Consider the following 16396-nt stretch of genomic DNA (forward strand, 5'->3'; position numbering starts at 1 on the left):
TAACTCCATCTCTCTCTCTCTCTCTCTCCCCCCCTGACTCTCTCTCACACACACACACACACACACACACACACACACACACACACACACACACACACATACAGACAAAGGGAGTGGATCGGGTGTCGGTCCAAGGAGGAAAGGTCTCATGTGACTTTCATCAACTGAGACTGATCTCTGTCTCCTGTGTCTCTCTTTCAATGCTTTTCTGTTCTGCCCCCCTGTCCCTCCCTCCCTCCCTCTCTCTCCCTCCCTCGCCTCCAGCTTCTATCCACATCTTGCGTCTTGTCTTCCCTCTCACACAGTCGTTAAAATGACAGAGGAGAAAAGTTGAGATGAGATGAAGGGGCTAGGTGTGTGTGTGTGTGTGTGTGTGTGTGTGTGTGTGTGTGCGTACGTGCATGTATGTGTGTGTGTGTGTGCGTGTGTGTGTGTTTGTGTGTGTTGGGAAGCGGCAGGGCTGGACAAAAGCTCCACTCCAACAAACCGCGACCGCGAGTTTCAATTTCAAACTGTCGCGACTGTCAGTTTACTTTTCCAGTTTTTTCTTACTTGTTTTTGAGAAAATAAAGAGAGAGAGAGAGCGAGAGAGAGAGAGGTGTAGAGTACTAAAGAGAAGAAACAAATGTAATGGAGGGGATAAGCGGAAGGAAGTAGGGGAAAAAAAAAAAAAAAAGAAGATCCCCAACAGTTGCCCCTGTGTGAACACGGTGGTGGGCTGTGATGTGACATTTAGAATCCATGGTGAGAGAGAGGGAGAGAGAGGGAGAGAGAGGGAGTGAGAGAGAGAGAGAGAGTGTGACCTTTTTATCAGTCCCCATTCACTTGCTATTCACGCACCCCTTCTCCCTATTTTCCCTTCCACTCATCTCATCTCTTTCTTTTCATTTCTCCACATTGATTGGGGTAGAGAGAGAGAGAGAGAGAGACCGGGAGAGAGAGAGAGAGAGAGAGAGAGAGAGAGAGATTTAAAGCTAGAAGGTCATTGCTGGGGTTTGATAGCCCTTTGTATCACATCCAAAAAAAAAAGCACTCTTAATGGCTGCCCATAGGCCACTTCACACTGATTGGACCTTATCGCTGGACGACACAAACTAACACACACACGCACGCGTGCACACTCACACACACACACACACACACACACACACACACACACACACACACACACACACACACACACACACACACTCCCGAATACTGTTTTTACAGGGACAAGTGAAACAATTAAGCTCAAATAGAGTAAGACTTATATCGCCATTAGGCCTCACCCTTTAAACTAAACGGAGGAAGAGTCTCAGTTAATCACGTTTAAAAAAATAAAATAAAAAGCCGTAAAGACGTGCAAAGCCAACAATTTCCATGCAGCAGATATATTCAACATTCTGCTCCATTGTGTCATCCCTTAATTTATAATGTCGCATGTTTGCCAACGTTTCATCGCCCTTGGTTATATTTCGCTTAAAGAGCGTCTAACGAGGACCGATTATGTTCATGGCATCCTCGTATCCCAAATTGGATTTGGTTGGATTCCGGGCAAATGTCTTTTTTTGGGGACGCATGTTAGGCGCCGTCATGCGGCGAGAATTACCTGCTCTTCGCTGGCGCTGGCTGTTTGTGTTGCCGGGGGGAGGTTGGGATAGGATTGTACAGTATATCTACATAAAGCACATTAATACCCAGTCTAACCACCGCAAACAATCTTTAATTAAGGATTATAAAACAAACTGCCGCTGAGATCTGTGGATTTTCATGTTAAACACACACTGATCAGCCATAACATTAAAACCACTGACAGGTGAAGTGAATAACAATGCTCATCTCGTTCCAGTGTCACCTGCCAAGGGGTGGGATGTATTAGGCAGCAAGTGAACAGTCAGTTCTTGAAGGTGATGTGTTGGAAGCAGGAAAAATGGACAAGAATAAGGATCTGAGCGACTTTGACAAGAGCCACACTGTGATGACTAGACGACCGGGTCAGAGCATCCTCAAAACGGCAGGTCTTGTGGCGTGTTCCTGGGGTGTTCCAAGGAAGGATAAGCGGTGAACCAGCGACAGGGTCATTGATGCCTGTGGGGAGCTAAGTCAAGCCCGTCTGGTCCGATCCCACAGAAGAGCTACTGCAGCACAACTTGTTGAAAAAGTTCATGCTGCTATGACAGAAAGGTGCCAGAACACACAGTGCATCGCAGCTTGATGTGTGTGGCGCTGCACAGTCACAGACCGGTCAGAGTGCCCATGCTGACCCATGTCCACCGCCGAAAACGCCAACAATCCCATTTTCTTCTACATCATGTGGATGGGCGGGGTTAAGGTCTGATCCGATGGAGCATCTGTGGGATGTGCCGGAACAACAAGCCCGATCCATGGGGGCCCCACCTCACAACTTACAGGACTTAAAGGATCTGCTGCTAAGGCTTTTGTGCCAAATACCACAGGACACCTTCAGAGGTCTTGTGGAGTCCACGCCTCCACGGGTGAGAGCTGTTTTGGTGACACGAGGGGGAGCTACACAATATAAGTGGTTATTTGTGGTGGGTTTTTATGTTGTGGCTGATCGGTGTAGTTTAGTCACATGGATCTACTCATTTTGGAAAAAAAAAAAAAAAAAGTATTTTAAGCTTCAGCTGTACCCGGTCGTTAGTCTTAAATTCAGTTTTACAAATATATGCCCCTAAAAGTCATTGAATAGTGTCAAATTTTAATTCATGATGTCTTAATTTCAACCTATACATATTTTGTGATTTTATTTACATTATAGGATATACTGTATATGTTTCAAAATGAATTCAGTTATTCTCCGTCAGAGTGAACATTTGGGCCTAACTCTGACTCCTAACACTTGAGTCATTGTCCAAACTGTGTTGAACTTAATTGAAACATGTCTTAAGGTGGCCTTAAAAAGTATTAAATGTAACTCTCTTATACCTCTTATACCCTGTATAACTCCTATAGATACAAAGTTAGACCTGAATTAGCCACAGCGGACACGGTTTTCATCCCAAGATTCCTCTTATTGTCACCTTCAACCTTTGGTGGAGGAATCTACATCGCAGCAGCTTATTAATATGCACAGGCACATACACCAACACATATTTATGTGCGTGCATGCATGTGCCGGGGCAGGTAGGTACGTGATAGGTCAGCGGGGCCAGGGACTCCTCCTGTGCAAGGAGGAGTCAGGATCTGATAAATAATGACCTAGGGGGGGGGGGTTTGCCCACGGTTGCCATAGCGACCTTTGTGGGGGACTGTGCCTTATGTGTGTGCTGCACACACACACACACGCACACGCACACTCGCCCGTACTCACACATTTGCGCACCCACACATATTATGCAGTGGAATCCTACACCGTGTGCACTTTGAGACAAACCGAGGGAGGTAGAGCAGGAGCTCCAGCAGAGAAAGGAATGACTCCCAATTCATCATGACTCCGCTTCTGATGGACTGTGGTCCCTGTGCATGAGGTAAAATAAGTACCTAATACTGATAGATGGATAGAGATATAGATAAATAGATAGATAGATGATAGATAGATAGATGGATAGGTAGATAGATAGATAGATAGATAGATAGATAGATAGATAGATAGATAGATAGATAGATAGATAGATAGATAGATGCCTCAAAATCTATTTGTAGTATATTCCCTATCATGTAGCTTGTAGCTTGAATGTTATTCTCCCTTGTAAGTCGCTTTGGATAAAAGTGTCTGCTAAATGACTAAATGAATCATAGTGATTGGCCTATGTGTGTTTGTGCATATCGCATGTGCATATTTACATCTAGGTGTGTGTGTATACTGTATGTGTTATGTGTGTGTGGAAATATGTAAGCTAATGATTGTCTGTATGTGTGTTGGTGAACGTGTCGTTATTGTCTTTAATAACAAAATTCTGTAAAGCACTAGTCTTTTTAAGTCCTTTTTAGAATTGACTTGCTTTGACTTCACCACTATACCGACCCTTCAGAGTGGCCTTCAGCGAAAAACAAGTTTTGTGCACTGTGCGGGAAAAAAAGATAAAACATGTTGGATTTTATGAAACAAAATCTCCCCGAAAGAAATATGGCTAGTGGTATTCCTGCCCACAACCATCAAAAAAATTATAATAACGCGTATCGCCTTGAGAGTGTTTCCCACGCATTGGAGCTTTTAGCCGCTTCAATGACTGAGTAATTTGCAGTTTGCTGTTAAACGGGCAACTTTCCGCCGTCTTACAGTGCTTTGTATGTTTTCCAACCAAATTTGTTATTTACACTGAAGCTCGATGCACTTTGAGTTTCTCGCTGCGTGAAATGCTATCTAACAGCCAGTTTAGTACCCAGACAAAACAGACTGCAAATAAACTTGACTCGGCAACAGGCAAAAGCGACTGTTGTCTCCAGAATATACAGTTTGCATTATGGGGGTGGGGGCACAACACACCTCTTGAAATGGGAGCGCAAACGGGGAGCCACCAAGGTCTCCCCAACAGCATCCATGAAAAAGTCTTTTTTTTTTTTTTTTTTTCGTGTCGATCGAGAACAAATTTGCATTTTAGATCAAAAGACGTTGGAGAGGATCCCGCAATCTACTACCTCTCCTGATGTGCCGCTCATAACGGCCCTGCTCATCTGCGTCAATTACAGTTGCTTCAAATGCCGCCTCAAAATGCTTTTCACTCACAGTGGCAGCTCATCAAAATTCCGATGCACCGACTCTCTTTTGAACTAACTTGTTTCTATATAATCTGCTATCCTCGGTCGGGTGCCGGTGTTGCTGTGTTGGGAACGCCTCGTATTATCATCAATCACCATACAGCACCCTTGGGGTGAAAAAGGGGGGATTTAAGGGGATAAAAAAAAAAAAAAAAAAACGCGACAGATGGATGCACATAATATGGCACAGTTCAGCGCGCTGCAGGAACCGTCCCGACAACTTCCTCCGCTGTTTTTGCACCGCGGCAACGGAGGCATTTAACATGCTGCCTCAGAGGGCGTCGGGGGCATCATGCATCATCAATTAGCATAATACCACCTTCAGTGCTGGGATTAGCATTTCAACTCCTTGAGGGCTTTAAACCAGTTAGGGGCTGTATGGAAATAAGGTGACAAAGCACTCCGCAGGAGGCGAGCAGAATGAGGGGCTTTGAAGCGTGACACCTAGCTGTAAAACAAAGCTGCAACTTAGCGTTACACCGATGAAAGCTTAATAGACCAGGTTAAAACTCTGGGCGTTGGCTTGGTGCTTTAGTGCCATCATTGCCCCCCACCCCCCGATCGATGCTGTCAGTCCCCAGAAACGCAAGCCGGGAGGGGGTGAAGTACACCTAAATGAAAGTTAGTGAGAGGATAAAAATGATCGATGAAGCTGGGTTGATTGCACATTTTTAAATATGCGGATGACACCGCTCGACGTCCAAAAGTGTGTTTTACTTCTCGGAATGCACCCCCCCCCCACACACACACACATAGACACACTTCCCCGTATTTTTTTTTTCAGTCAGTGTGCATTACAATAACAGGATGAAACAGATAGAAGCGTACACAACGTGCAGGGATAACATTTCAATGGGAAATTATAAATAAAGGTACTAATAAATATATTTTTTATATTTGTGAATCATCCGGATCGACCGTTCCTCCAAGTAAAACAACTGAAAACAGTGTGGGGACGGGGCACGAGTCGCAGACTGGTTACGATTCTTTTGTGCGTTACGCATGGAGAGGGGGTGATCGGGGGGAGAGGGTGACGGAGAAAGTGTCCCCGTCACGCACCTGCTTCGTTCCATAAGGAGGCGTAAAATAAAATAACCTACTGCCCAAAATAAAACGGCAATCGCAGGCACGCAAAATGTGCCCCAGTCACTCCCTGTTATTCACACTGAACAGCCAAATGTTATTCAATCGCCAAAACTCTGCGTCGCTTACAGCCCTACAGAATATGCACACAGACACGTATACAGTGTGTTTTCTTTCCCCTGTGTGTGTCTGCATGATAGAGACGCCTTCCCTGCTTTCAAAGCAGCGCTCTGTTTGTTGCTTTGCTCTGCGTGTTGTCTCAAACTGGAGAATTTTTAACTTTGAGATCAATGAGCTACTGGCGACCACTACTACATTTTAATGTGGCAGCGCTGATGTGTGTGTGTGTGTGTGTGTGTGTGTGTGTGTGTGTGTGTGTGTGTGTGTGTGTGCGTGTGCGTGTGCGCGAGAGATAGAGCTTCGTGGAGAGCGAGAGGGAGCAAGAAGGAGCAAGAAGGAGCAAGAGCGAAAGGGTGTGTGGGCTGATTGTATTTGTTCCAAAGCAAATGGATGCACATGGGGGATGAGAGAGGAAGGAGGCGGCGGAACGAGGGTGTGTCCGCCGATATGTAGACGGTGGGTGGCGGTCGAGGGGAACGCCGGGGGTCTACATTTGCGTGTAAGAGGAAATGAGTGTACGGGGGGGTGAAAAGAGAGAAATAGATGGGGTTGAGTCGCCGGTGGGGAGTTGCGCCCCCATAAGGCAGACTGGGAATTGAGGTTGGAGATTAGAGATAGGGACTGGGGATCAACTCATTCAAAAGCCTCAAATGGCTTTCAGAAAACCAATCAAACCAGAGCACACAGCGCTCTCTCTCTCCCTCTCTCTCTCTCCCTTTCTCTCTCTCTCTCTCTCTCTCCCTCTCTCTCACAGCCTCATACAAATACACACACACACATATGGACATACACGCCTCCACCATTTTCAGTCGGGTGGAGTTCACTCTGCTATTGATCTGCTGTGTGTCTGTGTTTAACCTGATTGCAATGCACACACACACACACGCACACGCAGACACACACACACACACACACACACACACACACACACACACACACACGCGCACGCGCGTGCACACACTCACACACGTACACACGCACGCACGCACGCACGCGCGCACACACACGCACACACACACACACACACACACACACACACAGATCTTGGGCTTGAAGCTCATCCGCCTGACTTATAGTGGGATGACTGATATGGTGGACCACCATTAAGCCACTTTTAACGCTAATGCATCGGATACTGACCAGCCACACAAACACACACACACACACACAATCAAACACGCGTGAGCGCCTACACACACACACAAGTGCAGATACACATAAGTGGTACGCAGTGCAGGCATTCTTGCAAACACCTACACACACACACACACACACACAGGACATATAGAGACGAAGGTCGGAGTTAGGCAAGAGAGAGACGCGAGAACAAAAGACGTAAGAATCACAGAAAACACCTGCCCCAGAACGCCGTCAGCAGGATACCGAATCAGAACTCAATAAGAGCTCTGCGGTGAGGGAAGCACAAAATCGACAGCGAGAGGAGCTGGGAGTGGCTTTGCGAGATGAAAAAAAAAAAAAAAAAAAAAGGAAAGCAGTGAAATCACAACTCAAGCGATGTGTCGCCCAATGTCATTTATTGACCGTTTACTGACGTATTTCCTCAAACGGTGACCGGGGCTTTGACAGTATTTACCTCGACTGCCGTCTGGGTGCCGCGCCCCTCAAACTAAATACATCTACACATGGTCATCTTTTTGTTCGGAGACACAGGGAGCGGGTCGCACGGTGGACCGAAGATGGCGGAACGTCCCTTTCGCTGGGTTCAAAATGTTCGTATCGTATAAGAAGAAACGAATGAAAAAACAAATAGATCTAAAATACGAATACAGGAAAACAAAACACGCACACTGACTCCGATTCAGCCCTGTTTACGCCGAATGAGGCGGCCCCAGAAAAACACGGTTGTTGACCTGGGAACGGGAGAATATTGAGTGACCCCGTAAAGGGAGGTTGAAGTCCGTCGCCCCCCCCCCGCCGCGACGCCACGGCGCGTGGACCGATCGCGACCAGGGGGAAAAGACGAACGGCGCAGTTCGCCGCTCACGCCGAGAACACTGAAGGAACCCCGATCGCCGCGTCATTTTGTTCTCATCTTGTTCTGGAAGACGTCTTTTTGGTCTAAAAACGTCGACTTCTTTACCTCCACCTTTAGTTCGAACCCGCCTTTCCATTTCATTAATGGCGCTCGTGAAGCCCTCGAGCCGGACGATAAGCATTTAAGGCATTTAAGTCTCAACTGGTTCTGGAGACCTTCTCGGCGGAAGACGCGTCGGCCCGCTTCCCCGCCCTCCGCCGCCTTCCCTCACCCGTCACTCCCTCTCCCCGGGCATTATGTCTCTTCATTTAAGCGGTGGCGGAGTCGCCATTCTGCCACTCACCGCTCGGACGGACACTGCCCAGGTGCTCTCAAAGCCCACTTTTGACTCCCGGTCCACTGCGGCAGTCATCTTATTATTTTTCCAATCAGAGCGGTATTAGAGATCAGGGCGAGGAGGGCACAGGGTACTTTATATCTGGAATGAGGCTGAGACGGCGAGGGGGGTTATTGTCGTTCTCCCTGGTTAACGCTGGACAGAGAATTGCACGTCCCCACCCCAAGTGGATGGACACGTGCTCGATAAAAGATATGTAGGTATGAAGGGTGAGTAACAAACAAAACACACACGCACGCGCGCGCGCACACACACACACACACACACACACACACACGCAGAGGTGATATTTGAAACTTCCTTTTCTTCAAAGCTTTTTATAATGCAACTTTGGTGCCAACGGGTCTTTGTCAGGCAAAACACTTTTCTTCTGATGGATGGTCTTTTCTGAAGGGCCGTCCCTCGAGAGATCGGGAGTAAACGGCAACAAATTGCTGCAATGTAAATCCCGGCGAAATAAAAACGGAGACTCACCTCCCTCTCTCTCTCTCGTTCTCTCTCTCTCTCTCCCTCCCTCCCTTGGCCCCTCCCTCCCCCTCTCTCTTCCAGGAGCTCCAGTTTGAGCGTCTGACCAGGGAGCTGGAGGCGGAGCGTCAGATCGTCGCCACTCAGCTGGAGAGATGCAAGCTGGGATCAGAGGCGGGCAGCATGAGCAGCATCAGGTAACGTGCGCACGCCTGCTCTCTGCTTACCGCGCGCGCGCGCGCGCGCGTGTGTGTGTGTGTGTGTGTGTGTGTGTGTGTGTGTGTGTGTGTGTGTGTGTGTGTGTGTGTGTGTGGATGTGTGTGTGTGTGTGTGTGTGTGTTTGTGTGTGTGTGTGTGTGTGTGTGTGCGCATTTATCGGTTTTACATGTCCTGATTAGGAGGAAAATGACTTTGGGCCTTCATTGGAAGAACTACTGCTACCGTAGTGTGCGTGTGCGTGTGTGTGTGTGTGTGTGTGTGTGTGTGTGTGTGTGTGTGTGTGTGTGTGTGTGGATGTGTGTGTGTGTGTGTGTGTGTGTTTAATTTTGTTGAATTTGCAGATTTATAGCTAGAAATAGAATAGAGATGGATGGAAACATCCGTCTACACTTTGACTTGTTGAATCAGAGGTTTACTGGTTCATTGTTTATTTTTACATTTATATAAATTTCCATTTAAATATTGTTAGTGTATTGCCATGTCATTTATTCATCATTTTAATGAGTTATTACTTATACTTATTATAGTACACCAATCTATGTCTGTCTGTCTGTCCGTCCGTCCGTCCGTCCGTCCGTCCGTCCGTCCGTCCGTCCATCTATCTATCTATCTATCTATCTCTGTATCCGAGTCCATTGGTGTCTAGCACGTGCAGCATCATTCGACACATTTTTTTTGTCAGCTTCGTGGGCGTACGTGCGCACGTGCACGTTAATTGGAGGCATTTGGGGGCAGCGTGTGGGTCCCTCACGGCGCTGATATCTAGTGCACCGCTCTACCCCTTTGTTTCCCCCCCCTAAAGAGGGCGACCACAGAGCGCTATCTTCAGGTCCTCGGAGTGATCTTATGGGAGAACAACATTGTTCCCCTCCTACTGCGAGGTACATTTATCAGCGAGATGGATTGGGAAAACACTGGGGGTGCGGGCCAATTTGTGCGTGCACACACACACACACACACACACACACACCCACACACACGCTTGGTACGCACACACACACACACACAGGGACGCACACATGCCACAAGCACAGACTTCGGCAGTGTAGCGGGGGGGGCAAGCGCACACACGTATACAAATCCATTCACACACAACCTGTTGTAGATGCTGAGTGTGTTAACTCACACGTACAAAACATCACACACACACACGCACACACACACACACACACACACTTGCATAAGCATGCATTGCGTAAGTACTTACAGTTGGTTGATAGTGTGGTGTTGCTGAGGATATTACAAATGACTACACACTCTCTCTCACACACACACACACACACACACACACACGCGCACGCGTCCGACAAACGTTGCTTTGCGACTGTAGCGAGCATCCAGGGTCGAGCCACGGAATTGAACTCCCTAATATTACAGCATTAATTGGCGCGGTTGCCACCCCCCCCCACACACACACACACACACACAGGGGCGGCGCCGAAACGATTTCATTATGTTTCCCAATTATAAGTCTGACCTTTCCGCCACCAAAAATTGTTTTCCGAGTGATGGATTGATCGGGCCCTTAACATGAAGGAAGAGCAGGAGTGAACGAGAAAGGGATGGATGGAGGGCTGCGGCCGGTTTTTGCCGGCCTCGTGGTCTTTTAACTTTTTAAACGTGAGAAAAATTCAGCGTGGGACGATGGATTGATTGGTTGAACGGCGTCCTCTCTGCTGAGGGTCTCACGTTGTGTCCTGTTACCGGGTTTCAGACTTAAATCTTTCAATTCTCGTGCAATAACATTATGTGCAATAACACTGGTATTATTATTATTATATTATTATAAAAAAATATATAATAATTTTTTTTTGAGTATTACATTGGACATACTATTGTTAGTAATTTATCCTCTGTATAGTATCGTATTGTGCATTTTTTTTATATATCGAACTATAATTGTTTTGGATTTTTTGTGGGTTTTTTTGGGGCTATTTGTATATAATTGAGTAGATAATTGTTTTATTTTCTATTCCATTTAATTTTACTTCACCTTTTATTTTATTGTATATTATTACATTTATTATGTTACATGTTTTTTTTATTCTCCATTTTTTCGGACTGTTAAAGTTAATTAAGTTGGCACTAAGTTAGTCTGTGGTGAAAGGCACCAAGCCTCGCCAGAAGAAATTCCTGGTCCATGCGCGTACCATGTGGAATAAACTGATTCTTATTCTGATGCACCGTCACATACATAAGCGAGAGAGAGAGAGAGAGAGAGTTTATCTAAATTCAGCTCCTCACTCCCTCCCTCAGGCAGCATATTGCGTAAGTACAGCCCTGAGGGGGGCCGAGCGGAGTGGAAAAAAACAACTTCATCCAAACATATATTTATTTCTGTTTTTTGTTCGGCTTTGGCCTCAGAAGAATTATTTTGCGGTGGAACTTTCAGAATACTTCTTATCCCCCAAGTTCCCGCGTTGAGCATGTTTTGCCAAAGTATAATTTGACAGAAAACTTTACAGTGATCTACAGTGCGATAAGTAGATGTGAACCGACTCGAGCTGCCTCTCCGAAAGGATATGTTGTTAAAAAATAATGCCTCTCGGGGGGTGAAAAAAAAGTTACACAATTGATTATATTTTTAATCCTCGGCATGGTCTCAAATCCCCTCTTCTCACGTTTTTTACCAAAGAAAAACAAGTGCGAACAATCATAGCGTGAAGTGAATTATAGTATAGCGTGAAAATCCTTTTTGTCTTATAGAGTCTAGTTCTCTCAGTCTAGTAGCACTTCAGACAATACATTTAACTGTGAAACATGCGTTTGAACTCTGCCGCAAAATAGAGAACTACACACAATTACAACTATTTAAGTGCTTTATGCAATATATACAAATACTATAGCTCAACCACTGTACATCTTTTTTGGAATCCTATCTTTGCATCTCATAAAAGAAATGTGAGAAGATTAAATGAGTCGGTCGAACGACTGCTTCTTTTAAAAATTTCCGGCAGAATGACATTCACGCCTGCTCCAGGCCGTGTTATAGGTTTTTTTTTTTTTTTAATCATTCCTCCATGTTACCGCAAGCGCAGATACGTATGATCGCATGATCGTATGTGTACGTATGTGACAAACAAACCTCTTGCATCTTTGGAAGAAGCTGCAATCATCTCCGTCTCGTCCGTACATTTTCGCGTGGCTCCATCCTTCCACCGCGGCCATTTGCCATTTCTGCATTTCAAATTAATGTCATCGCCACCGTGACCAATTTATGGGTGTAGATTTATGCAATTAACAATTACGTGCAGGCAATTCCCCTCCATGATTTATTGGGGTTTATTCAGACGCACTTGATTGCGAGCAAGTCAAAACCTATCCGAAGGGGTTCCGGAGCGGAGTTTAGGAGTATGGCGGAATATCCGACGCGAATATGTGAGAGCGATCGACTTGGTGAGACGGGGTGTTTCCACCCCATCGACTTAACTAAACCCCTCGGTCTTATGCGTCAAGGCCGTCTTTCCAGCGGGACGCCGCTCGTCAGGAAGCGCTTCCTCCACCTTAATTATTCTTTTTGTCTGACCGTTTGCACTCACCCGTCAAAGCTACATTTCCCACAACACGCTCGCTCTGAGTCCCAGCTTTATTCTGCTTGTTTATGAATTTTGTCAATAGGTAGGATCTCCCCGGAAACACAACCGGCACTTATTATTCCCGTCGCCTCAATAACTGCGGTCTGCGGCGGCGGCCGCGGGGGAAACGGAGAATCTCTCGGCGTAAAAAAAAAAAAAAAAAACGCCTCCGACCCGCCGTGCCTCCATTACCTGGGTTGGCCTCGGCGCACGACCCCCCCCAAAAGGAGATGAGCTCCCTCGTCGTCCCTTTCAACCCGCGGGGTCAGACGTCGCAGATTAGCCCTCACGCGCGCGGGCGCCGCCGTCCCGGGCGGCTCCCCGGCTTTGATGCCGCGCGGAGGGTTTGTTTTCTCGCGGTGTATCCGGCGGACTGCAGACATGATTGCCTGTCGCTGACAGCGCCGAAAAAAAAAAAAAACGAGGCCTGCGTCCCGTCCCCCCGTCCCCCCCCCCCCCCCCACCAGGCGAGGACAGTCAGTTAAAATAATATTAAAATTCACTTCATATATTATATAACAGGTGGGGGCACAAATCATGAATCTGTTTAAAGACGCCATTTTTTATTAATTTATTTTTTTGATTGACTGATGTTGAGTTTTTTCCCATCTGAAGGCTGTATTTTTCATCCATATCGCTTTATGATCGCCGTTACGTTTATAAAAGTTGGGCTTATCTTTCCCACTATGGTGACAGCTCACTATATGCTGCTACATATTAAAGTTTGAGACGCAGGCGTCCTTTAAAATAGGCTGTATGTGTGGGTCAGCCCCGGCGACTTGGTGTCGCCGGGGCTGATGTACGCACCTTCCAGGTGCGTACATCTGGAAGGGCTCGCCGCAGAGTCTGAAGATAGGAATACAGTTTTTTTTATTTCATCATTTTGATTGACGTTATCCGTTATGCCCCGTTCCAACCGAGTGTATCTTTTTTTTTTCTCAGCCCTAAGTACAGATGAAAGCTCCCTCCATACAGCGCTGAATTGATCAGAGGGGGTCCCGGCACTTATTCACTTATTCACTTATTCACTTATTCCCGGCACAATTATTATTATCTTTTTTTTTTTCTTTCATCAGAGTTTCAAGTGACGGCAACAGCTAAATATAGGGCGACCTGCCTGGCTTTCTGTGAACAGGTGTCGAAAATTATGGCTTTTGGGAGGCCTGTGAGGAAACGGACGGGGCGGCTGCAGATCCTCGATAGGTGTACAAACAGAGTTCTTCTAACACGTGTTAGAAGAACTCTGTTTGTATTCGTACTACCCTTTTTGTCTAAGCCTGCCACTGAACCAAATGTGAGAGAATTCGCCCAAAAGTCCGTCTTTTGAAAATGTGTCTTAAAAAAGTATGAAATGTACTCGCTCCCTGCAGATACCCAGGACAGGGAGCAGGGAGCTGGGTAAATTAAGTAGCCAGGTAGGAAAGGTTGGTGATTTTAGTAATAGGAAGTAATAGGTCTGTCAGCAGGTGGGTTGCTAGGTAAATGTTTTGTCAGTGAGCGGGTAGGTTGCTAGGTAAATGTTTTGTCAGTGAGCAGGTAGGTTGCTAGGTAAGTAATAGGTCGGTCAATGGGTAGGTTGGCAGGTAAATGATGGTTGGCAGGCAGAAATCCAGATAGAGCGGTAGACGGACAGTCCGAGGCCAAGACAAGGAAGACGTCAATTTTCATGCTTGGCCCCCGTGAAAGCAAAACCCTAAACTCCCGCAGCTAAACAACGTGCTTTCCTGCTATTTCCTGTCGGATCTGGGTTCACCTTTCTCCCAGAGGAGAGCCTCCCGTGGTCTCCGGCCGCAGCCACCACAGCAACGTTGTGGCCATTACCAGCACCTGGGCACGGGGCCATCACAAAAAAGACCCAACTCCGTACTTCCTGTGTGTGCTTTGAGGTCATTTGTGGCGCCCGTGGGTTGCACTTGTGTCACAATAGGCGATTGTGTCCTGGCGCCGTGCGTACCGTGTTTGCGTACTGGGCGCCCCCCGCGAGTTGTGTTCTGCTCGATAAAGCACTTCTGGCATCGTCACGGACTCTTTCTCAGAGCTGAGGACCCCAATAAAGCCTCGCTGTGTTGCGGGAAAACCCAGGGCATCGGTAACATCTGTTCTCACTGTGAACCGTTGGCATGCGACACAACGCCGTGCGGCAAAGAGAGAGATGCAGGGGCCCAAAATTTCGAAGTCGCTCTCGCGCTCATGCGCACAAACACAGGAACACCCTCAAACACACAGCGATTCACACCTCACACTGGCCCTGATTTATCAATTTTCCCTGTGTTGGTGGTAAGTGGCAGCTGGTGGGAAACATTTACTCCTGCAGTCTTCTCTGCCTGGCTGAGTGCACGACTCAGTCGGAGCATGTAGGATACGTCCTACTCAGATTCACATTTAGGTTTGATGCGTTCCTGTATATTTATTTACAGAAGTGCGGTCAATTGATAGTGAGACAGACTCATTGCTTGACAAAACATTTAAATGTTACATAGGTTTGAACAGACAGCATATTAATAATAATAATTATAATAATAATGATAATTATAATAATAATTATAATAATTATAATAACAATAATAATAATAATAATAATAATAATAATAATAATATTAATAGGTGAAATGACATAACATGCATAATTATACAAATGTATCCAATGGATTTGTTTTAAAATATGACCCTTGCTAAGTTATTATTCATTTATTTCCACCTATTTGACCTCCCTGGGCAAATAAAACACACCAATACCTCACCAGGTTTGTGAGTTATTGTGATAAATTGCCTCAGTTCGTAAGATAACCTGAAACCTTGACACCAGAGACCAGAGGGAGACTATACAAGATAAAGCATCAACTTCCATCCTGTTTTTATTCATAATCACTGATCTCGCAGGGCTATTATCATCCAGGTATTGTGCCTTTGACTTTCAGTCCAACAGTTCAAAGTTGTTTATTCTGGGTTTTTCTTCTCTTTCCTTTTTCTAAAAGCTATAATGCCAATTTACCAAAACATTATGTTATAACCTTATGGTTTTCTTTTTCATACAATGACACAATACACAATACAATACAATAAAATTATAAAACAGCATCATTTTGGGGTTGAGCATTATTTATTGTGCTCTCGGACGACCAAGTAGTTGGCCTTACACCATGTTCTTTGTGAGGCCTCAGCCATGATCGAGAGCTCAATTAGGGGCTAATGTAATTTGCAATTCTGGTGGAAAGAACATTACCTCCAGTCACTTTGTATTCTGTTACTGTAGCTCCTGCATTTGAGAACACACAACGTAGATTAGATTAAAAACTGACATTTAAGGCAGTATTTTTTCCCCAAGAATAACTACAGGAATTTTCACCAAATGACCTGAATAGCTCTGTTTGGAAAGAATTATTCATTCAATAAGAATTGGGGTGATTTTTATTTTCTGCATGGAAAATATAAATAATAATATCTTTATTCTTGGCACATTTAGGCTTTAATCAGTAAACTGTCAACTGTGACAGGAAGGTGTTTTTTTTTTTTCCCTTGATTTTTAAAAGTAAATAATACTCCTTCTTATCAGGAATGATAAGAAAAATAACAGGAAATTACAGGAAAACTTATTCAAATTAAATAATGCTAAATTATTAAATGGTAAAATGTTAAATTGTGAATTCAAGCCAAATTTTCGAGCGTTTTCTCCAGTCAGCCATGTGCAGTCCAGGATGCAGTCCCCGATACCGCTTCTATCTCGATGTCACAAATCTGAATGTCATTCTCCCTTGTAAGTCGCTTTGGATAAAAGCGTCTGCTAAATGACTAAATGTAAATCAGCGGCGGAAGCTTTACGGCAATATTCCACGCCACAGA

The 16396-nt window shown here is 45.6% G+C and overlaps 1 protein-coding gene across 1 annotated transcript in view; it reads left to right on the forward strand.

The window, feature by feature from the left end:
• Window positions 1-16396, forward strand: part of ctnnd2a (catenin (cadherin-associated protein), delta 2a) — a gene marked incomplete at both ends in the record, with an annotated part of 290413 nt that overhangs the window by 57089 nt on the left and 216928 nt on the right. The window contains one exon of the mRNA XM_080020137.1: window positions 8847-8959. Coding sequence (XP_079876263.1) covers window positions 8847-8959 — 113 coding nt within the window. The remainder of the gene's footprint in view (window positions 1-8846; window positions 8960-16396) is intronic.

Source organism: Zeus faber, assembly GCF_960531495.2.
Source record: "Zeus faber genome assembly, chromosome: 19".
In the NCBI taxonomy this organism is placed as follows: Eukaryota; Metazoa; Chordata; class Actinopteri; order Zeiformes; family Zeidae; genus Zeus; species Zeus faber.